We start from the raw sequence: 23,199 nt of genomic DNA, 5'->3' as shown, positions 1-23,199 counted from the left end.
CCGCCAGGGAAGCTCCAGACGGGCGGGGCGCTGCAGCTGCTGGAAAACTTGGAAGGCGCAAAGAAGGAAGCTCAGCTTCCGGTCTCACAACTTTTTGCTCTTCGCACTCTCAGCAGAAAGTTACGAGACCAGAAGCTGAACTTCCTTCTTTGCGGCACACCTGACCAGGTCTCGCGGCACACTAGTAATCCATATACCTTTAGATGTTACAGTATTTAAAGAAATGCTTATACATTTTAATCAATCATTCATATATTCTTAATATGAAGAACAGTTTGTTTCAGGTATATTTTTATAAAATTATTGTGCCTCTTAAAAAATATAAAATATATAAATCTAATTTTGTCTTCTGGGATGTCCAATAATTAATTTCAAATTATCCATCCCCCCTCCCCAAATTAACCACTATTACCTTAATTCACCATGATAATTCTTTTTCTCATGCCTTTTAATTTTAAGCCTAATTTTCTTATTCACTTTTTATTAACTTGAGTTTATCATTCTTTTTTTCTCCCCCCAGTTTATCATAACCAAATGCCCAATAAAGAACAATATTCATTTGTATAGTTTTCCCTTGGCTACCATGATACTTCTCATATCAGTCTCCATTATTTTATCAACCATGATTCCAAATCATTTAATATATTTTCCAATTACATCTATAAATTATCTTACTTCTAACATAATACTTAATCATAAGAAATGTTTCATTTAATTTTTTTCCCATTCTCTTTGATCTGGTATATTACCGTATTCAATCAAAAAATTAATCTATCAATATTATCAATTCATCCTTCTAATATATAATTTGCCCACATAGACAAGACCAAAAAAAATCATTCTTAATTAAACAGTTATGTTGATTATAAGTATCAAATTCTAAAACAGTTATCAATCTCATTCCAATTAAATCAAAATTAATTGTATTTAAAAAAAACCTAAAATAGTAATACAAAGATAAAGTAAAATCTTCCTTTAACATTCCAGTACCTCTCAGCCATTTCCTTTTAGTTTCTTAGCCATTTCCTTTTCCTTTTTATTTATTTATTTTATTTATTAAGAACCTGGTCATGGAATGAATTAAGTTCGTAAGTAGAGATACCACTATACTTCTCAAACTCCTCATCATCATCACTAGGCTGAACATAATCATTTTTAATATCATTTTCTCCTTTATCACTAAAAACTCCAATGGCATCATTATAAGTGTCATGTTGATCATCTACATCGTCATTAATCAGAATTTCACTATCAGTATTTTTCTTATTTTCTACTATTGTCTCCTCCATTCTTCCATTCTTTTCATTCTCATGTACAGTAATTCCAAGAGATCTTCTGAGATTGTTAAGAAGTTCTTTTAAAAACTCAATAATCTCCTCCTGGTTAATTCTCTCCATAGCTTTAAAATCACAGTCCTCAATTTTAAAAAAGAAAACAGTCTTTTGTTTTGACAGAGTCAGTTCAATTACAGTTTCAGCTTTCCTTCAGGGCCACCAAGCCTCACATCCACCAGTTACTAAATTTCAAAATCAATCCAGTATTCCACAGCCTTCTGTATTTTATAAATTTCCAAGTCCTTCTGTCCCTTGTTATTTCTAATGTCTATTCAGTTCATTATTTTCCAATGAAGTCTAATTCTTTCCAAAGATTAACAAATTGGGGATCTGTTTTTAAAAATCCTCCCCTTTCTTGCTTTCCACTCTTTCAAGGACAGCAGCTGGGCAAATAACCATAACAATCTTCCACCATAGTAATTATTCCTTCAACCACCAGGTGGTATCTTCTCTTCTGCCCTCCAGCTCTGCCTTTCCTATTTAATTTCCTTATTTATTATTATTATTATTATTATTATTATTTATTATTATTATTATTATTATTATATTAAATCAAGTCCAATTTTTAAATTCCTTCAAAGCTTTTTTTCCAACCAAATTTCTTGAGCTTTATCCAATCTTTTAAAACAATTCAAGATCTTTAATTGTATATCCCTTCTACTTTTGTTTCTCTCTTGTATCCACATACCAAGACAGTCGCAACTTAATTTCTGGCCTTTTGCTCCCTTAAATAATTTCAAAGTCTCTTTTTTATTTTCTTTTGGCGAAATCTCTCACCTGCCTCCATTCTTCTACATCTCCAGCACAAATCTTCAGTTCTCTCTTCCCAGATGACTCCAACCTCAAGATAGCAATCCTTGACAAAGTGACTGCCTCAGCTAAGGATGATTCAGAGCCGTCTCCCGTCACCGCCAGCCAAGGAGACTGTTCTGGCCCCCTGGCAGGTTTGTCACTCCTCCCAGTCCAGCGGCAGATGTTCCCCTTATTTAACCTCCCTTTCTGGGTGGTTCCGATTTGGTTCGGAGAGAACCAGGTCTCTAGACAGCAGGGGTGTCTGAGTTCCCCTACAGAGTGAGTGGAAACTCTGTGCCGCTGCAGCATTGGCCACGCCCCCTTCCCACTCATTCACTTGTTAATTTTGATTCATATTCACATATTCCCACATTCATTAGAAAAAGACAATGTGAGCCTCTTCTAAAGAAGCTCTGTCACATGTTAATAGTCACACAAGATTTTAATAGAATCACATAAGGGAAAGGACTTTGGAGGTCTTTTAGTCCAACCTCTCTGCTCAAGGCAAGAGACCATATTGCACCAAAAAGCCAATGACTTAGATCAGAGATTATCAACCTCAGCAATGTTAAAAGATGTATGAGTTTACTTGAACTCCACACACCTTAAATCTGCTGAGCTTGACCAAAACATTAGAGATTCAAATTGAAGTTATTACGAATTTAAAATTCAATATATACATATGATAGCCCTACATACTGCTTATTACAACAATCAAGGTATTAATAGCTGTTACCATTCCAATCAGCTCAAGAAATTTCCCCAATTCAATGAATAGCTACTTTTCTAATTTCCAATGTTTTTAATGAAGTGAAAAAAAGTATCAATTAGGACAATCATTCATGAAACACTACTTTCAGCAAATGTTAGTTTTATTCCAGTAGAAAAATTGATTTATCAAGATAGATTTTTTTTAATTCACCTGAAGGCTGTTTGAAGTCTTTCTTGAGCAATAGTTGCAAGCAGAAGTTTAGCTTCAATAACAATTTCCAGTTCTACAGCTGAACACTTATTTATCTGTGCACCATATTTACTTTGTATGGTTTCAAGAATTAAATTAATCCTTTCTTCAGCTTCAGACAATAAAAATCCCTAAAATAATTAGAAGTATGTCACTGATCAATTAATAAAAATAAAAAATAAAAAACTATTTAAATATAAGCACAAACAACACTAAGAAACAAGATAATTAGATGAGTTAAGCAGATTTAAATATTATAGATTGAAAATGTTTGCATTTAAATTCCTTATGTTAATTAATATATTTGTTAAAATTGTATTTGTGAATATTGAGGCATTCAGTGTTATTAATATCCACAAATATGATTAGTTTCACCGCCAGTTCTTCAACTAATGGGTGGGTGGGTGGGTGGGTGGACGGACGGACATATTACAATAATTAAAAATAAAAAAGTATCCCCCCCAAATGTATGTGTGTCTAAATACACCCATGAACTTAAGAAGAAAAGTAATTTAAATAACATTTAATAATTTCTACCCAATAAACACAGTCCTAAGTAATTTCCTCACTTTGTTAATATATCTAAGAAATGGCAATGAAATTTATTATATATAAACCTGTTCTTAATTGTATGTTAAGGTCCTGGGTGTTGATTTAATTTTTCAACCACAGCATTTCAATGTAACTTTTCAATATTTTTCAGTAAAACTGATCCAATGAAGTATTTATCTGTTAAAAGTTTTGTGAAAATTGAATCTGTTTATTGTGCAGTATCAGTAAGACTATAGAAAAATGAATAATAAAACAAAAGTAGGTTTCACTGTCAAACCTTCTTGGATATATGCCTGACAATTGGTCATTTCCACCAAAGAAAATATTATTCATCAATTTGTTTACCATCTCAGCTTCCCTATCCTATTCTCATGTCTTTGATTTTTCAAATGTTGTTTAGACATTCAATTGCTTCTGGCTCTTTGTGACTCAAGAGCAGGGGTGGGCTTCAAAAATTTTAGCAAGGGACTCTCTGCCCAGTTGCTGGGTGGGTATGGCCATAGCCTAGCTGGCCTTCTGCACCATGATGGGGGGACATTTTTGTCCTCCCTGGACTCCAGAGGCCCTCTGGAGGCCAAAAACAGGCCCATTTCCAGTCTTCCCAAACTTCTGGTAGGCCCGTTTTTCATCCTCCCCAAGCCTCTACACACACTCTACACTTACTTGCATCCAAAACGGGCCACGTGGCGATTCTTGGGAGGGGAGGGGTGGATGGGGCCAACCAGGAGTGGGATTTGGTGTTTTCCAAACTGCACAAATCTTAGCTAGAGATTCTTCTGAACACTTGCAAATCCATAGCAGCCCACCCCCTGCCTAAGAGTCTCATTCTATAACTCCACATATTTTGGTATGTTTTGTATTAAAATAGGATAGATTTTTATTTATTTTTCACATTTTTGAACTGCCCATTTCCCTCATCCTTGTGGAATGATGTTTGGAAATCTATGACTAAAGTATTAGATTCACCATATTACTGTCGTCAACCAAAGTGGTCACTCTATTAAACAAGGTAGGAAAAAGTATGCAGACGATGTTTTCAAAAAAAAATTTAATCTCTTAAGAATATTTTTGTGCTAGGTCATACGCTGAGAAGGAACAAGGCTGAAGAAGCCATCAATATTTGGAATTGCTGCTTAATTATCTCTCCCACAGGGATACATTAGGGCAGGGGTGTCAAACTGGCGGCCTGCGGGCTAGATGTATCACACACAAGCCACGCCTACCTCAGCTCTGCAAATGGAAATGTCATGAAGTGTCACGTGACAACAATGTGATGTAGTGAGTATGACACCTGTGTATTAGGGGAATGTTTTTTTTTTTTTTAAAAAACCAAACCAAAACTGCAGCAATAACCCATTTTCGAATCTGTCTTTTCTTTTGCCATTTTATTCAACTGTGTTTGTTTCAGCTCTGTTCAGTTTTTAAGTTACTCTGCTTTCAGACTGGTAGCTAGACTAACAGCGTTGTATATTTTTGTCCAATTTTCCATTAGATTGGGAAAAATAAAATATAACAGGATGGTTTAGCATGATTTATTCTTGATAAAATTTTGCTGGTACATGCCAAGTAGAATATTCTTTAAATGCTAAAAATCAACTGTTTAATAATCATATTCAAAGTTTTGCCTTGTATTAACATCAGACTGGCCTAACTGTTGTTACTCGGGCCTTTTGATTATTTGCAAGATACAACAAACTTTCATAGGTGTTGTGGTTGGCTCTGGGCCAGCTCCTGCTCCAAGGATTGTGGGGTTGATGTGGGAGAATCCTCACATTATCAGAGGCCGGTTTTACTGCCAACAGCTTCCTGCAGTGAGGTGTCTGTGTCAGGGGAAGATTCTAGAAGTGACATAGGATCAACGGAGGAGGAAATTACAGGCAGCCCATTAGCTAATTACCCCATTAGTGAACCATCATCATCATTATCATCGATAGATTCAGAAGGGGAGGCATTCATAGATGTTCGCAGACGTAGGTTGATGTCATTGGCTTATCACAGCCTTCAAAGTTTGTGTTTTGTGGGAGAGCACTTTGGCTGATTAAAAGTGTGTTTTGGACAGTATTTCCCTTTTGATAAACCAACTGTGTTTACTTGACAAACAGACTTGTATTGTGAAGCCCGGCATAGCAATAGGTATTCCTCCTCCATTTCCTATATACAGTACATCTCTTTTACTTCATAACTCAATTGAAAGTCCTAGTTTCTTAAAATTTCTTGTCCCTATTTTTAATCATGCAAATCTGCTTCTATCGCTTTACTTTTCAGGAATTTCCAAACTTCCTATGCTACCGTTGACCGTATAATTTTTACTCATGAGGTCTTTTCTAGTATTTCTTTAAGCTTGCTGGATTTTTTTCTAAAGTCTAACATGTGTAATTATATTTCAATTTTTGTAACTGAATTAGTTTTGAGACTCAAGATGACATTTCCTCACAGAGTTATAACTGGTTTTTTTTTACTTTTCAGCCCTCTCTCTACTAGTTATCAGGCCTAAGAAGGCTAATCCTCCTTCAGTTTTCTGGAAAATGAAATAATCAACATACAGTCTTCGCCAAGATGATTTTTCAATAGGTAATTGAAATTTTCTGCTATTTCAATGTCTGTCCTCCCTGAAGAGTTCATACATTTATTCCAATCTTCAGCTAAATTCAGCAGCTTGTATCATACTTCACAACAATATGTTTGTTGTTTCCTATTCCTGATATTCTTACTTGCATTCATAGAAATTTGTGCTCAAATTTCAGGACCTCGATACAAAAAATACAAAAGTGTATTTTCATTTCATTCATACATACACACACACACAATTAGTTAATCACCTTCAGAATAGGAGGATTTAATGTGTCTCTGTTCCTTTCAAGTTCTACAATAATGACAGATTCTCGTTTTCCACCAGGATATGCTGGAGGTATTATATAACCTTTGTAAAAATAACATACATGATCAATTCCAATGAAAGCACTTAAAACAATGTAACTCTTAAAATAGCAAAAAGGTGATTACAAGTGAATTATTTCTCTGGTACTTTCAAGTATATTTACTACAGTGGTACCTCATGATACGAACTTAATTGGTTTCAGGAGGAGGTTCGTAAGGTGAAAAGTTCGTAAGATGAAACAATGTTTCCCATAGGAATCAATGTAAAAGCAAATAATACGTGCAAATCCTTCAGGAAAATCCCAAACTTTAGAAGAGAGGCGAACAGAGGGCAGGGAGGAGCAGCTAAAGGGGGCGGGTGGAAGAAGCAAGGCTAGGCTAAAGGGTGAGTGGGAAGGAAGAAAGGCAAGGGTGGTGCCCCTCCCTTTTCTTTCTTCAAAAGACACCCTTTCAGTGCCTCTGCAAGCACGCTGTTCTCTGCAAAGTCTTTCCCCCTCCAAGCCACCCCTCCCTTTTCTTTCTTCAAACGACACCCTTTCAGTGCCTCTGCAAGCACGCTGTTCTCTGCAAAGTCTTTCCGCCTCCAAGCCGCCCCTCCATTTTCTTTCTTCAAAAGACACCCTTTCAGTGCCTCTGCAAGCACGCTGTTCTCTGCAAAGTCTTTCCCCCTCCAAGCTGCCCCTCCCTTTTCTTTCTTCAAAAAAGGGGGGGAAAAGAAACCCCTTCATCCCAGCAGCAGCAGCTTGGGTTCGTAAGGTGAAAATAGTTCGGAAGAAGAGGCAAAAAAATCTTAAACACCAGGTTCGTATCTTGAAAAGTTCGTTAGAAGAGGCGTTCGTAAGATGAGGTACCACTGTATTCTCGTGTATAATGTTAAGGATTCAACACATGTGCCAGGATGCAAGGGAGTGTGTGAGGGTATGCAAGAGATGAGATGCAGGCACTGAAAAGCCATACTTACCTTTCTCTACCAGATCTGTCCCAGAGGCCAGTGGAGGTGGCAGCAGGGACTCGCCCCCTGTATGAGAATTTGCTTCCGTGAATGCGCAGAAGCAAATAAATTGGCAAAAATATCACGCAAAGATGCTTGCACATGCAAGATTTTGGCAATTTTTGGTGACTTCTTTGCTTCTGCGCATGCACAGAAGCAAATTGTTGCATGGGGGTGTGTGGGGGCGCCGCAGGGATGCACAGATGCGCACACAGAGCCATTTCTGCTCTTGGATCGGTGATCTCAGGCGTACCGGGGGCAGCCCAATACTGGATTCAGGTCAGGGAGGGTGTACAAGGATGTGAGGGGCTACATGACAGGCATGGCAAGGGTTTTGGATTGCTGAAAGGACTGCATTTTAAACAGGAGCTAAGTAGGAGTATCCTACCCCTACCCCTCGGTTGAGAGGATTGTCAATTTTAACATAGATAGCCTTCCTAACTCCTTTTTCAAACCAGTGGTCCTCCCTATCCAGAATGTGACCTTGGAATGGCCCTTTTCTTTCAAGTGCAGAAGAATTGTTTAATCCTGTCCTGATGCATTTTTTCTCCTGTGTTGTGCCATGCATTTGTGTAGTGGTTGTTTTATTTTCCCAAAATTAAACAGCCCCTCTCTCAATAGAGGGGGAGGAATAGGATTATTACTTCGCTCCTGTTTACAATGCAGCCCTTTCAGCACTCCCAAGACTCATTTGCACTCTGATTCAGGTGACTCTGAGGACACAGATTAATCCCAAGGAAATCTCAAGGATTCTCTGATGTTTATGATTGGCTGACTGCAAAGAGTATACATTCTTTCCATTTCCCACCAATTAGTTAGAACTGAAAAAGCTTCTTAGATGAAAAGTGAAACATCTTCAAAAAAATTCAACGTAGTCCAGTTGGTGTTGGGGGGGGGCAACTTTTGGGACATGTTAAACAAGCACAACCTTTAAAAAAAAAATTTAAGCTTCATATACCATACAGTAAAAATAAAACTTTTAGTTTATCTTATCAATACCTTTCATGAGTGCATCAGCAATTCTTCCTGCCTTTTTTATTGTGTCAGAGTCAATAGAATATGCTGTCTTCAATACTTTTTCAGGAATACAATATAATGTTGCACATAAACTAATAATGAAATGCATTTTTGCTAACATAAAATTATCCAGGATTTTTGGTTCACAAGCTAAAGTCCATGTTGAACTTAGAGGCCTGTTAAATACTTCTTCCAATACCTTGTAAATTAAAAAAAATATTTTAAGACAAAATAATTTTCTTTTAAAAATATGCAAATAATATTTATTTTTAAGTAAAAGAAAATACCTTTCTTTGAAGCCAAATTAAAATCTAACCAAGATATATGGAATGAAAGATTTCATGCAATTTCTATCTTTCTTTGATATCTACTTCCTCCATTTAAAATATGACCTTATATGAACTCAACCAAACTCGTTTATGCTGAAGAATCACAAATGTAACCATCCATATCAGTACGGACTTAAAATAATGGTAAGGTTATGAATTACAAGGAATCTTATAGGCCATCTGCCCCAATTCTTTTTAGTGAAGGAATTCACTAAACACATCTGCCTTGAAGCCCATTTTAAAACCTCTAACAATGAGGTTTCATTGCTGAAAAGCTTTTATAGTCAAGAAATTCTGTCTAAATATTCCTTCTTTTCAAATTTCAGTATATTGATCTTTCTCCTACTTTAAATTTCTCCTACTTTAAATTTCAACAAAGAATCGTCTATCTCCTTTTTAAAAAGATATTTATGGCCATTACTAAATCTTCTGTTGTGCAAGCTAATATGCCCAACTCAAGCATGTCAGTTAAACCTCAGCTCTATGAGCTACATTTGTTGCCAGTTTACTTCTGGGTCCAATTCAGGATGCCGGTGTTAACTTTTAAAGTCCTTCACAGCAGAGAGCCAGATTGAGAAACTGTCTCTGCCTAAATACATCTGCTTGTTCCATCAGGTCCGTCAGAAGAGATATGCTGCAGGGGTCATCAGCTATAGCACTGTTTCCCAACCTTGGCAATTTGAAGATATTTGGACTTCAACTCCCAGAATTCCCCAGCCAGCAAATGCTGGCTGGGGAACTCTAGGAGTTGAAGTCCAGATATCTTCAAGTTGCCAAGGTTGGGAAACACTGAGCTATAGTACATCTAGGGAGACCTGGGAGTCTTTTCTGGCATGGCAACTGCCCAAACAAAGATTGGCACCACCCGTGTCATCCTTCCAAAACTGTCTCAAAATATGATTATGTCCGTAGGCTTGGGAATCTTAAAGGTAATGATGGACTAGTGAGATTACTGCCTTGTTTTTTAACATCAAATCCTCTCAACTACTCTGTTAATAGTAAATACTGATGGTTTTTTTAAAAAAATTGTGGTTTTTTAAAAAATATTGATTACTTTATGGCTTGTTTTTTATTGTACACTGCCCAGAAATGAGCCGAGGTGGCGCAGAGGGTAGAGTGCAGTACTGCAGGCCACTGAAGCTGACTGCTAGATCTTCAGGTCAGCGGTTCAAATCTTATCACCGGCTCAAGGTTGACTCAGCCTTCCATCCTTCCGAGGTGGGTAAAATGAAGACCCGGATTGTGGCTCTGTTAAAAAGTGCTATTGCTAACATGTAAGCCACCCTGGGTCTAAGGAGAAGGGCGGCATAAAAAATCAAATGAATAAGTAAATAAAATGGGTGGCAATATAAATATGATGGGTGAGTGAGATAAAATTAAGAGGGAATTAATTGCCCCTAAGCTATCCTATCCTATAGCTATGCACTTGATTTCTCTTACCCAGATGCGAGATCTAACACAGCTGACATTCTCCTGTTCGATTAAAGTCTGAGAAATAATTTTGAATTGTAATTTTTATGTCTTTAGTATTATCCATTTTCCTAGCTGATATGATCTGCAATTTGATGAGTAAACCATTCCATATTCTAGATAATTTATAAAAATTGTAATAGCCCGAGGTACATGTAACCTCGTGGGAGTCCAATTTATACTTCCCACTTGGATTATGCAAAGATTTATAAATACATTTATGTATGGTTGTTCAAATAGTTCCAAATTACTATTTAACAATTTTACATATGCCTATGAACAGTAGATACCTCTTATGATATATTAAATTTCTAGATATTTTAATTGTATACAGGCGATTGTTAAAAAGGAGTTAAAATTTCTCACTTGAAATTATACTGTACTTATTTAACTGCAACAAATTGCATTTTAGCAGTAACATGCCAGATACCTCTTGTGGAATAGCAGATTATTGATGTAAAATAACTTAAGTCTATCTGGATAAGACAAGGGCAATGTATATATTATATACATTATATATAATCATATCAGTATTAAGCTCTATTTTACTGATGACAAACTGAAGCATTACAGAAAATATGATTTCTGTTTTGAGGAAGGTCTTCAGTTGTGAGAAGGACTAGATTATATGGGGGAAGATTTAGATATTTAGATATAAATTACAGCTGACCTTATATTTTGAGAAAATCCAAACTGTTAGTATTGATATCATATTACCAGGCTAAGAGTATGGTCTCCTTTTAGAACATGTAAATTAAGTATGTTAGCTTTTCAAAATACTTCAGACAAGAAATCAAAACCATGAGTACTAACTTTAACTTTATTGCAAGGTTAAAGTAACAGAAATCTGCAAGTCTGAAAGTACTTGTCCCTTCCTCTTCCTTTACTTTCCCAAGAACTAGGAAGGGTTCTTCTAAGATTCTTTCCACCTCCCATTCCTTTCATAGGCTGAAATATTATTTATCTGACTATTGTCTTAACTTCTCCTTTTTCTGTCTCTCAAATCTATTCTCACAGTCCATTGAAGCTATAACACTTCCTTACCTGTAAATTTCCACTTGTCAAGAGAGTTTGTGATGAATCAAAATTTGGACAGGTCTAAATTTAGTAAAGAATAATAATATAATATAATACAATACAATGCAATATAACATAATATAATATTACAGTAAGAAAACAGAAAACTGAATGAATAACGCTGACCAAAATAGCTTTAACTTCAGTTCAAATGCATAAATAAATATATCCTTCTGTACCTATATTGTTACTTTTTGCTATTATTGTTTTTATGGTCGATAGTAGGTTGCTTATGATCTCAGAAAGAGAAGAAAACATTATTTTATTTCATTAACAATGAAAAAGATAAAAAATAAGCCAAGTGCTATTAACCCTTCAGAAGCAAACGATCTCAGCAATTATATGTAAGGGAGTCTATTTTCTGGATTTTAGGCTAAGGATAGAAAATAAATGTATTTACCCAAATTTTTGGAGTACGTTTGTATATGGAAGGCAATTTCCAAGGAATTTTATCACCACGATTAATAACACAGAGTTCATGAAAGGCATCAGAGAAAAATCCCAAATCTGTAAGTACTTTTATCTAAGAAAAAAAATAACTGATTAACATTCATATACTGATTGTTACTTCATATACTGAATAACTAATTAACATTCATAATAACTAATATAACCTTCATAAGAGCCGGGGTGGTGCAGTGGTTAGAGTGCAGCATTGCATGCTACTTCAGCTAACGGCTAGCTGTAGTTCAGCAGTTCAAATCTCACTACCGGCTCAAGGTTGACTCATCCTTCCATCCTTCGCAAGTGGGTAAAATGAGGACCCAGATTGTTGGGGGCAATATGCTGATTCTGTAAACCACTTAGAGAGGGCTGTAAAAGCACTATGAAGAGGTATATACATCTAAATGCTATTGCTATTGCTACTGTATATGTACGTTTGCAACACTGGATGCTATTTCTTAAACTATATAAACTTCCCTGGGCATAGAGAGCCAATAATACTGTATAATTAATTTTCTTAGCTGTGGAATTGGTCTTAAAACAGTTATTGGTAGTTCAATTTCTTCTCTTTTCCAAAAGAAATCATGATGGAATAGAACAAATTTTAACAAGGATTGATTGATTGATTGATTGATTGATTGATTGGACAAATGCCGCCCCTCTCCATGGACTCGGGGCGGCTTACAACATTTTAGTAAAAAATACAATAGATAAAACATTCTAGGCCAATTAGTAGGATAATAACTTTTAAAAATTTCTTAAAACTTTCTTATTTTCATCTTTCAGGATATATCCATAAGGTTTCACATTTCAACCATGGTGGCACAATGGTCAGAATACAGTATTGCAGGCTAATTCTGCCCACAGCTAGGAGTTTAATCCCAACCAGCTGAAAGTTAACTGAGCCTTCCCTCCTTCTGAAGTCAGTAAAATGAGGATCCAGATGGTTGGAGACAATATGGTGACATTTGTATACTGTTCAGAGAGTGCTATAAAGCACTGTGCAGCAGTATATGTCTATGTTTAATGCTAGTGCTAGTGCTAGTGATATTACCATGCTATGTTATTATTTTCAAGTTATTAAAGAAATGTAAAAAGCTACTCCACTAATAAAATAATTCAAAGCAAATTTTTACATGTACGGTTATAAATAATGCAATGACATAAAACTGTTTGCTGGAGAACAGCATCACATTATAAACAAGTCCCTACAATCCCTTACAATTTAAAATGTGATGATTATTCAGATTTCATATGGATGAACTCGGCTCTGAAAACAAGGTATAAATTTTACCTGTACGTTGTAGCTCTGACAATATCCTACAACTTCATCACTATAAATTTTGTCAAAACTCATGTAGTTTTTGTATTATAAAATAAATAATATAGGAATATGCACTTAAAAGAAAAAAATGTTTTTTTGATATAGCCAGGTAGTGTTGTGGTTGGATCGCAGCTAGGTCCTCTGGCAACAGACTTTGAGCCTGATGAACCGGGCCATCTGGGCATGGTTGGCCTGCGTGGCTGTCAGAGGAGTCAGGCAGTGAGGAGGAGGGAGAGATTGAGTGTGAGGCAGGGGTGGGCAGCAGGTAGGACGGGGTGGAACACAGTTCCACCGGTGGAAATGAAGCTGTTTGCCCAGCTTTAGTTGACTATCCCCCCCTCCCATCCTCCTCCCCCTCCTCCTCCTCAGAAAGCGGCAGGGAGACCAGCACCGACAGGTGTTGCAGGGGGCCCATTTCCTCCCCCCTCTTTTCTCAACAGCTGATCGGCTGCCTAGCTACCCAGCCTGAGATGGGGGGGGCAACCCAGGAAGGAGAGCACGGGAAACGCGAAGCAAATTGTCATCCCAGCAAGCGACACTGGTGAGGTTGTAAGTCGAGGACTTAACAGTTCACTTAAACGATGATCGTTCAAGCCACTCTCACTTGGTCACATGACCATCAAGCCACGCCCACAAAATAAAAATTTTGGCTGCCCATTACTGGTGTAAGGAGCCTGCAGAGGCTATAGAACCCCCAACTGGGGCTTTGCCTGGATCTGAGGAGGAGGTGAGGATCCGACCCTGGATGTACGGGTCAGAAGGATGCGGTGGAGGCAAGAGCAGTTATGCAGACTCAGAAGAAGGAAGTGAGCACAGCTGTGCACAGTCTGTAATCCCAGGGTGTATATAAGTGGAAGGAGTTGGGAGGTTTTCTTTGCAGAAAATCAATGTTTGTTCCTTCAGGGGGGAAAGAGGATGTGAAGACGTTTTGGCTGTTGTTCAAACAAACCTTGCTGCAGTTCTGGACACTTATAGGGTTAAGAATCTTGTGAGTAACTCTTGGCTTTGAAACCATTTGTTTTGGACTTTATCTTATCAATTCTGCCCTGCCCCCCCTCCCCGAGTTCGGAGTTTTGGCAGTTGGAAGACATTCCTTTTCCTAGTTTGTGCTTTTCAATAAACTTTATTGTAATTAGACTCCTTCATTTTGGAAATCTTGTGTCTGAGCCTTAATTTGAGGTTAATTACTGGTCGGCTGTGGTACGAGACAGAACAACAGAAACATATAATTTCCAGTTTACTTCTATAAATAACTGCTCTAGCCCAAGAAAGATTCAGCACAGTTTATGAACAGCAACAATAGTAAAGAATACATTTTCTGGTTATCAGCTTGTAGTCTTTTCTCTTGCTGCATGAATGCATGAATGCACAGTGTACAGTTCTGTATTGGTTATTAGCCAGCAACATTCCACAAACAAGCTAAAATAATATGGTCTAAAAATTCATGCAGATGGTACACATTAAAGTTCAACAAATAAACAAAGCAACACAATCCTTCTTTAGTCTGCACAAAACAATCAAAAACAAAAACATCGAGATAAAATAAAATAACAGAATTGGGAGGGACCTTTGAGGTCTTTTAGTCCAACCCCCTGATCAAGGAGGAAACCCTATACCATCTGTCAATTTTCCCTGGAGTGGGTACCCCAGCAAATTCACTGCAAGGTCAAGACCATGCAATGCTCAGAAAAATTGCAAAAATTCCAAAGTTACATCTCAGATTCTGCAGGCCTCAATTAGCATGTTCAATTAGAAAAATATTTATTTGGAAGGGTTGCTAGGAGAAATCCTCTTCTCTCTAAAAAGAACATGGTAGCAGGCTTGGATTTGCAAAGTTAAATCTGGACAAATCACAAGATTCTGCAATTTTCCAGCAGTTTACCTCCTTGTAGGAAGCAGGAAACTGCAAACAATCCGTTTCAGCTTCAGCACAGCCTGATTAGCACAAGCAGTTGATTGTCTGTTGGATCGACATCCTGACCCTCAGCTGTTTCAGGCTGCTGCCTATTGCCATGCAGGCCTCCTGCAAGCAGGCAAATTGCTGGGAGGCAGATTTTGTGTGTGTGTGCTAATGAGCTGTGCTGAAAATGAAACTAAAGAAGACAATTTTGCTGTCAACAATTTGCTGGAATTTAAAAAGAATTTCACTAACTTAATTAAAAGTGAAGGAAAATAAAGAGAGGAGGGAAAAGTTTTACATCTAAACAGATAGTATGTTGAATGACTTTCTGATTACAATACCAATCCATGTAAAGAAAAAATCTTAAAACAGTTACAAACTGGTAAAAATTCATGTTATTTCCCATATCCATGCACTAACATATACCTTGTTTTCCTCCTCCAAAAAGATAGGTGTGTCTTATAGTCCGGAGTGTTTTATGCTCCAAAAAATATAATAATTCCCACAACACTATCAAACTATTTACTAATAGTATTACTATTATTCTTCTCATCCTTTCTTCCCACTTAAGCCTATAACCATGTTTCCTTCTATTTTGGGTGTAGAGCTTATGTTGGGTGCAAATGTAAAAAACATGCTAGGTCTTATTTTCAGGGAAATAGAGTAGAAGTTTGCATTGAAACTCTTCAAAAAGGGAAGAATTAAATAAGCAGTATTTTAAAAGAATACATAACATGGGGATTGCTTGGCTTTAGCAGCCTGTCTTCTAATTTGACAATTGAATGGCCTCACAATGTGGCAGAACAACCAACTTGCACTAAATTATTTTTAATAAAATAATTGTTGGTACATTTACCTTTAGAATCCTTCCTTCCATACACTTAATTTCATTCCGACAAATTTCTGACACAAGGTACTGATATAATGTGAACAATGGCAATATCTACAACAACAAAAAAGACAACTTTATAAATACTTATTTACATGTACGTATAACTGTCTTCAACTTTTGTGGCACAGTTCAAAACAATATGCAATCCAAAACATGAATGGTGGATTTGTACCAATTATTCAGTAAAGCATTTTGCTAATGTGCAAAGCTCACCAGAATTTTGAAAGATGTAGAGAAGAGACCTCAACTGAAATAATATTTAGTGCAATATTCCCAGTACAGTGGCTTGGTGATAAGAAAAAATGCTTTGTATGCAGCAGACCTCAAGTTTAATCTGTTGTAAATCAAAGCTGAAAAAATCCCCTCTGTCAAAAACTTTCTATGTTACTCTAATAACTTCTACATTAATATATTTAGAATTGTGAATATAAACTTTAATTCAATTTTAGAATGCTAGTTTAGTAAAATTTAAATTAAGCAATAGGAAGAATTATTTCCATGAAGTATCTTCACATTTCCTTCCCCCCTTCCTCCTCCTCCTCCTTCTTTTAATTTCCCAGTGTAGACTACAATTCTGATAATTTGTCCTGCCCCAAAACTTAACAGACCCAACCTTGCTTAGCCTCCTAAACCAAACAGATCAATTTTCTGAAATTATATACAAATATGGGATTGGGCAAGAAATCAGTTCAAAAACATATTAGACAAAATATATCCTTATATGACAAATTTTATGAATTTTATGATGTATGTATATACATGCAACCTTATTTGTAAATGTATTTAACAAGTGTGTTTGTCCTAAGCAAGCAACCATAGGATCAGTTATATAACTTAAAAGATGCATAACTGTATGTATTGACTGTTTGGTCTTATGTAGTTAAGAGCGAAAAAAACACGTTAATAAATATTATAAATTATACCTATAACATGTAATTACTATATCCTTTACAATACTTACTATTAGATTTTGCCTTCTACAATGCAATTCATGCAGAACAAAACTGAGATTTGCAATAACTGTTGCAATATCAGCTCTATAGTAATCCACAAATAAATCAATGCCAGGAATTAATATGTCTGTTTCGTATTGTGCAAAGTCACAATCAGCTTTAGGATGTGGTAGTGAAGCTCTAAACAAAGACTGAAATACAGAATAATAACAACATTCAAGCTCTATACATTTAATTAATTTCTAATGTTTCAAACTCCTAAGATGAAACCAAATATAATATTCAGCCTACAATAAATAGAACCAAATCACTTTGCAAGATTGCTTTACTTTCCAATTACAAATGGTTTTTACTAACTAAACTACGGAGAGGGGCGGCATACAAATTTAATAAATAATAATAATAATAAATATAAAATATGTTTTTAAACTCTAATCAGTTAAAACAAGCATTTCATTTCAAACACATATTAGATTTCTACTAAGGGTGCTTCAAAGCATCTGAAATAAGTGTTTTGCAAAATGCATTTGCAAATTTCTCCTCCTCAAAAATTGCATTCCTCAAGGGGCTCATGGAGCTACTACGAAGACTATGCCTTGCTTTCTCCACATGCAACCACTGGTAGAAAAGAAAATTGCCCTGCATCCGCACATACTCAAACAGGGTAAACATTAAGCTGCTGCACAAATCTTCCAATTACTTCAGTGCTTCCAAAAGAAATGCTTTTCTCTCATTACTGTAAAGCATGTTTTTCAAATACTTTGCACCAGTGGTGAAATCCATTTTCTTTACTACAGGTTCTGTGGGCGTGGCTTGATGAGTGTGGTGTAACTTAGTGGGCATGGCAGGGAAAGGATACTGCAAAATCCCCATGCCCACCCCACTCTGGGGCCAGCCAGAGGTGATATTTGCCAGTTCTCCTAACTACACAAAATTTCCGCTACCAGTTCTCCAGAACCTGTCAGAACCTGCTGGATTTCACACCTGCTTTGTACCATTCTACTGCTGATACATTTCCACTTCAGTGATTAGAGAAAATAAATTCATTATCTAGATTTGATCTGATACTCGGCAGTAGGAAAGACATGATCAAGAAAGTGAAAGTAGCAGAGAATGCTGGCATTACTAATATTAAAGTAAATAAAAAATGAATTGATAGCTTTATTATCAAAACAAAGATAAGCCTAATTATTGCCATGGTGAACATATTGTTTGTTTTTTAATAATTTTAACCATAGAACTAGCTGGAAGAGAAATGTCAATTTAAGAATACAGGAAGAAAAGGGTGGGAGAGAGGAATAAATTTCCTGAATGGCTATTCCAAAAGATCCTAAAACTCTAAAGGTCAGAGCCACCTGATTAATTTCATTCGTCAAGCTCCCATGAAAGCACAAGTGCCTTCCACACAAGTGCCCACAAACTCCGTTTGTGCAAGCAGAGGACACATACACCTTGCACTCACACCAATGGAGCTGTACATGTGTGTCTGCAATTGCCACTCACACCACCACCACACACCTGATCACCAAGGTGGAAAGACTGGGGACTGCTGCAATAGACTATTTGCTGATCCATGGATTGAATCTTGCAATGAATTGAAAAGTATATACGTACTGCATTATAATGAAAAATACTGATCAAGTGTTCTGCATTACTTGTTCTGAAAATACTAATGTTGGTAGAATAATAAAGTATTCTACATTTCTTTTTTCTCTAATAGATACTACTGGATGATTCCTTCAATGGGCTTATCTCCTGACTTTGCATGTATAAATGAAAACATATTGCTTAAGACATATGCATATTGCATAAAAATTATGACAACCATTTTATCTGTAATATACAGTAGCTCCATGATGATTATAAATTAATGTTATTTGATATCAAAGTAGTATCCAGCTTTTCTATGATATATAAATAAGTAAACAAACAAACAAACAAAATTATGTAGGCTTATAATAAACAACATCAAGCATCTATCCATATGCATGCACATTCACTATATAATAGCATCATTTCTATTTGCAATCAATAATAAAAGTTTACTTACAGATTACCATATAATGTATAATTTTAATACACATATTAATTACCTTGAAGAGGATAGCAGATAAAATGCAGGTTTGGGTTCTTAGTTTAATGTTATACTGTAATGTATGCCTAAATGCAAAAACCAAGCAATATAGTTAAACAGTGTAGTTTGTGCCTGATTTACAATACCAAAATAAATATTTGAGCTTTCAAATAAAGGTATTTTTGTTACAGATTTCATCAGACATTAATGTATAAAATTGGTCAATAATTTGGTGTTATAAACAGTGCTGTAATTGCTGTCAAAGGTGCTTCAACAAAGTACTGAGTGAAGGGTCTGAATACTTATGCTAATGTGATATTTCAGGGGGGGGGGTCTTTTTAACAAATTTATAGATATTTCTAAAATTCTGTTTTCACTTTGTCATTATGGGAACTGAGTGTAGATTAATGAGGGGAAAATGAATTTCAACAACTGGCTGCAGCATAATAGAATTGACAAAAGTGAAGGAGTTCTGAATACTTTCTGTATGTACTGTAATTTCTGTTAATTAAGATATCTGAATACAGTGTACAGAATTGCTAAGGGATTGCAACTTTAGTCCACAGTTGCAAATCGGAGAAAAATGGAGATGAGCACCACCCTTTTAGCAGCAATGACTAGCGTAGTAAATTCTGTTTCAACTTACCATTTATAGTTCCAAATTTATTATTTATATTTCCAAACTTACTATATTTCTTTGCAATGGAAATCCAAGATGTAAATTTAACATGTAAAAATTGTATGTTATTCTGCCTACCGGTATTTGATTAAAATCATGTGACAATGCAAAGATTCAATAGTAATATAGCATGAAGAAGGAGTGTAAGATAACTTTTTTCGTTGGAACAGAGAAAGCCCAATATTCATAATAAACATAATATGTATGAATCATTGGTCTGAATTTCTGTGAAATTAAATCATTAAGCAAAAAAATTAAAGTACAGATTAGCAAATAGAAAAAAACCACTCACTGAGCTATTTTAGCTGCTAAGGTTGCTCCTTGTAGGCAACCCCAAATTCCAGCCCGAGAAATAAACTTCTCAGAGTAAACTTGAGATGTTTTTGACAAGTTACCAGTGGTTTTCTCTGATGAGTCATCTAATTCTTGCCACTGATGAAGTGCATCATCCATTCTGATAACTTTATCAAGGCCTTGACACCAGCATTTGAAAGCCAATCTGAGATACATAAGAACTTACATTACTGATATTCAAATGGAAGGTAAAAATATATTTTATTTTGTATATCTCGACGGTTAAATGCAATGAAATTAGAAAGTAATAAAAGAAAATAGGGGGAGAAAGATGGAAAAGTGAACAAATCTGGACATACAAAATCATCATAAATAAGGAAAAGATTAAAAAAAAATTTTTATTTATTCGCAGATTCCTTTTCAACTGAATTAACATTATCATCTCAACAATAATAATAAAAAAGAGACTAAAATTAACCACAGTTATAATAATAACAATACCAACTACAATATTTAGAATAGATATACTGAGATACACAATAATTTAAATCTACAGATATAGGACTTCGCTGATATTTATCACCGGGAAAATAAAATAAAGTATAGCTGCAAACCGGCAGCTGGGATAGGGAGGGGGGAATAGGGGTGTATGTCAATGTGACTGAAAATTGATGACTGTATTTACATTTTATAAGCATTTTGATCTGTCAATGTATTGTCTTTTATGTCTGTAAATATTCAATAAACATCATTTTTTTGGAAAAAAGGAAACGTACAATGATGAAGTTATATGTATAAAAAAATCATAAATTGAAAAAGTGGGAGAAATGGATGTAAAAACCGATGTAAATCGATATAGTAAGATTGTAAAAACAGTAGACTGCAAAAAATATTTTTTAGAAAATGTTTAATAAAAATTATTAATAAAAAAAAAGAAAGTAATAAAAGCAAATGAAGTATATATAGTCCTTTATTTATGGCCAGAAATCTCAGTGATGAGTGAAGTTGTTGTTAAATGTGATGCCCACATGACTCTTCATTCAAGGACTGTGTTCTTGGCTTTCCAGTAGCACTTGTTAAGCAACCTTGAAGGTCATTAAATGGAAAGAGATAAAAAGCTATCTACTGAAGAAAAGCAGGAAGCTCCTTTCTGTGTGTGAAAGGGAACTCCTGTGCACAGATGGAGAAACAAGGCTTGGATCTTCAAGATCCCTGCTCTGTTTCTCCAGTCCAGTGCAGGAGCTTCCTTCTGCAAATGAAGAGGAGGTAAACTCTTATCCTCGGATGATCTTATCCTGAAGATCCAAACTTCATTTCAGCAGGTCAGTGAAGTATATCAGTCCCCCACCCACATGAATGGAGGGTCTAGGACAGTGATGGTGAACCTATGGCACGTGTGCCACAGGTGGCACACAGAGCCATATCTGCTGTCACACAAGCTGTTGCCCTAGCTCAATTCCAGCAAGCATGTGTGTGCCAGCCAGCTGATTTTTGGCTCACATAGTGATTACATTTATTGGATTTATTGGATTTATATGCCGCCCCTCTCCGCAAACTCCGCAAAATAGTGGCTCTGGGAGGGCATTTATGGCTTCCAGAGAGCCTCCGGGGGGGATGGGGAGGATGCTTTTACCTTCCCCTGGCTAAAGGGAAGCCTTTGGAGCCTGGAAAGGGCAAAACATGAGCCTATTAGGCCCACCAGATGTTGGGAAATAGGCCTTATCCAGTCTCCAAAGGGCCTTTGGGGGTCAAGAGAAGCTGTTTTCACCCTCCCCAGGCATTGAATTATGAGTTTGGGCACTTGCGATGCACTATAGTGCATGCCCATGCTCTTTCGGCACCCGAAGGAAAAAAGGTTCACCATCACTGGGTTAGGATAACTCACTACCACCAGCTCGCCATAGCCAAGTTCACTGCCTCCAGTTTGTCATTGCCAACTTGCCTCTGCCAACTCACCAACATGAAATTGTCGTACAACTCCACATAGCCAATCACTGTGAGGACAACTCACTGCAGGTGAGTAGACAGAGCACAATGTCGTTTGGCGGGACCCAGGGGAAGAGCCTTCTCTGTGGTGGCCCCGACCCTCTGGAAACAGCTCCCCCCAGAGATCAGAATTGCCCCCACCCTCCTCGCTTTTCGTAAGCTCCTTAAAACCCACCTCTGTCGTCAGTCATGGGGAAATTGAGATATTCCTTTCCCCCCTAGGCCTATACAATTTATGCATGGTATGTTTGTGTGTATGTTTGGTTTTTAATAAGGGTTTTTAGTTATTTTAAATATTAGATTTGTCATATGCTGTTTTATTATTGTTGTTAGCCGCCCCGAGTCTACAGAGAGGGGCGGCATACAAATCAAATCAAATCAAATCTCAAATCAAATCAAATCAAAAAAACATATTGAGCAGGGATTTTTCCATTTTTACACCCCTTGTTGTTGCACAGAGCTACTGCTGATGCCACCACCACGCCTAGTGCGAAGCTACCACTGTTGATGTTGCCACCATGCCAGGCGCAGAATCAGAGCTGCTAATGCTGCCACCATGCCAGACATGGAGCCACTGATGATGATGATGCCACCGTGCTAGGCACAGACCCATTGCCAGGTGGGGAGTCTGGCATGCCAGCAGCAGCAACTCTGAGTCTAAAATGGTGGCAGTGGTGGGGGATGTGAAAATGGGAGGGTCCCAGCCATCACCACTCACCGTCTGCCCCTACACACTCTGCCCACCTACTCGCTCACCTACTTGCCTCTCCCTCTGGCCATTTGCAGCGAGTTGCCCTTGCAGCAAGTTGTTCCCACACTGAGTTGTCCATGTGATTTTGTCCTGCGGCAAGTTGGCAGAGGTGAGTTGGCAATGGCAAGCTGGCAGCAGCAAGCTGATGGTGGCAAGTTATCTCATTCCGTGCATGGAGGGTAGGGGATATTATTCAGCAGGCAGTAACAATTTGCAACTTTCCCTATCAGCTTTCCCACTGATTTTCTTGGGAAGCTGGAAAAGAAAACTGCAAATGGTGATTACATGATCATGGAGCACTTGCTAACCAGTTGTAATCAGGCAGTTATTTTTAAAAAGGTCATTGATTTCTTGCAACACTACTGAAGGACCAGGCCATTGACAAGCCACAATACTACTGCTTTCACCCTGGGAAAGCCACTCCATGCATACATAGACTCCCCAAAATCCATACAGATGGAACTCCACTCAGAACAATTGTCAGCGCCATCAACTCAGTCAC

At 36.9% G+C, this 23,199-nt stretch overlaps 1 protein-coding gene across 5 annotated transcripts in view; it reads right to left on the bottom strand.

Moving 5' to 3' along the window:
• The window catches only part of CFAP54 (cilia and flagella associated protein 54), a 175,143-nt gene that overhangs the window by 33,618 nt on the left and 118,326 nt on the right, over nucleotides 1-23,199 (bottom strand). For all 5 annotated transcript variants that reach the window (XR_011559487.1, XR_011559488.1, XM_070755886.1 and 2 more), the window contains 9 exons: nucleotides 19,959-20,165; nucleotides 19,007-19,073; nucleotides 16,922-17,104; nucleotides 15,925-16,011; nucleotides 11,801-11,923; nucleotides 11,368-11,421; nucleotides 8,507-8,723; nucleotides 6,459-6,559; nucleotides 3,049-3,218 (listed from right to left, as the gene is read on the bottom strand). Coding sequence is in view for 3 of the 5 variants with exons in the window: in XM_070755886.1 (XP_070611987.1) it covers nucleotides 3,049-3,218; nucleotides 6,459-6,559; nucleotides 8,507-8,723; nucleotides 11,368-11,421; nucleotides 11,801-11,923; nucleotides 15,925-16,011; nucleotides 16,922-17,104; nucleotides 19,007-19,073; nucleotides 19,959-20,165 (1,209 nt within the window). In the remaining 2 variants the exon portion in view is untranslated. The remainder of the gene's footprint in view (nucleotides 1-3,048; nucleotides 3,219-6,458; nucleotides 6,560-8,506; nucleotides 8,724-11,367; nucleotides 11,422-11,800; nucleotides 11,924-15,924; nucleotides 16,012-16,921; nucleotides 17,105-19,006; nucleotides 19,074-19,958; nucleotides 20,166-23,199) is intronic.

The sequence above is a fragment of the Erythrolamprus reginae genome, chromosome 6 (assembly GCF_031021105.1).
Source record: "Erythrolamprus reginae isolate rEryReg1 chromosome 6, rEryReg1.hap1, whole genome shotgun sequence".
Taxonomy (NCBI): domain Eukaryota; kingdom Metazoa; phylum Chordata; class Lepidosauria; order Squamata; family Dipsadidae; genus Erythrolamprus; species Erythrolamprus reginae.
This window is presented reverse-complemented; position numbering and strand designations above follow the sequence as displayed.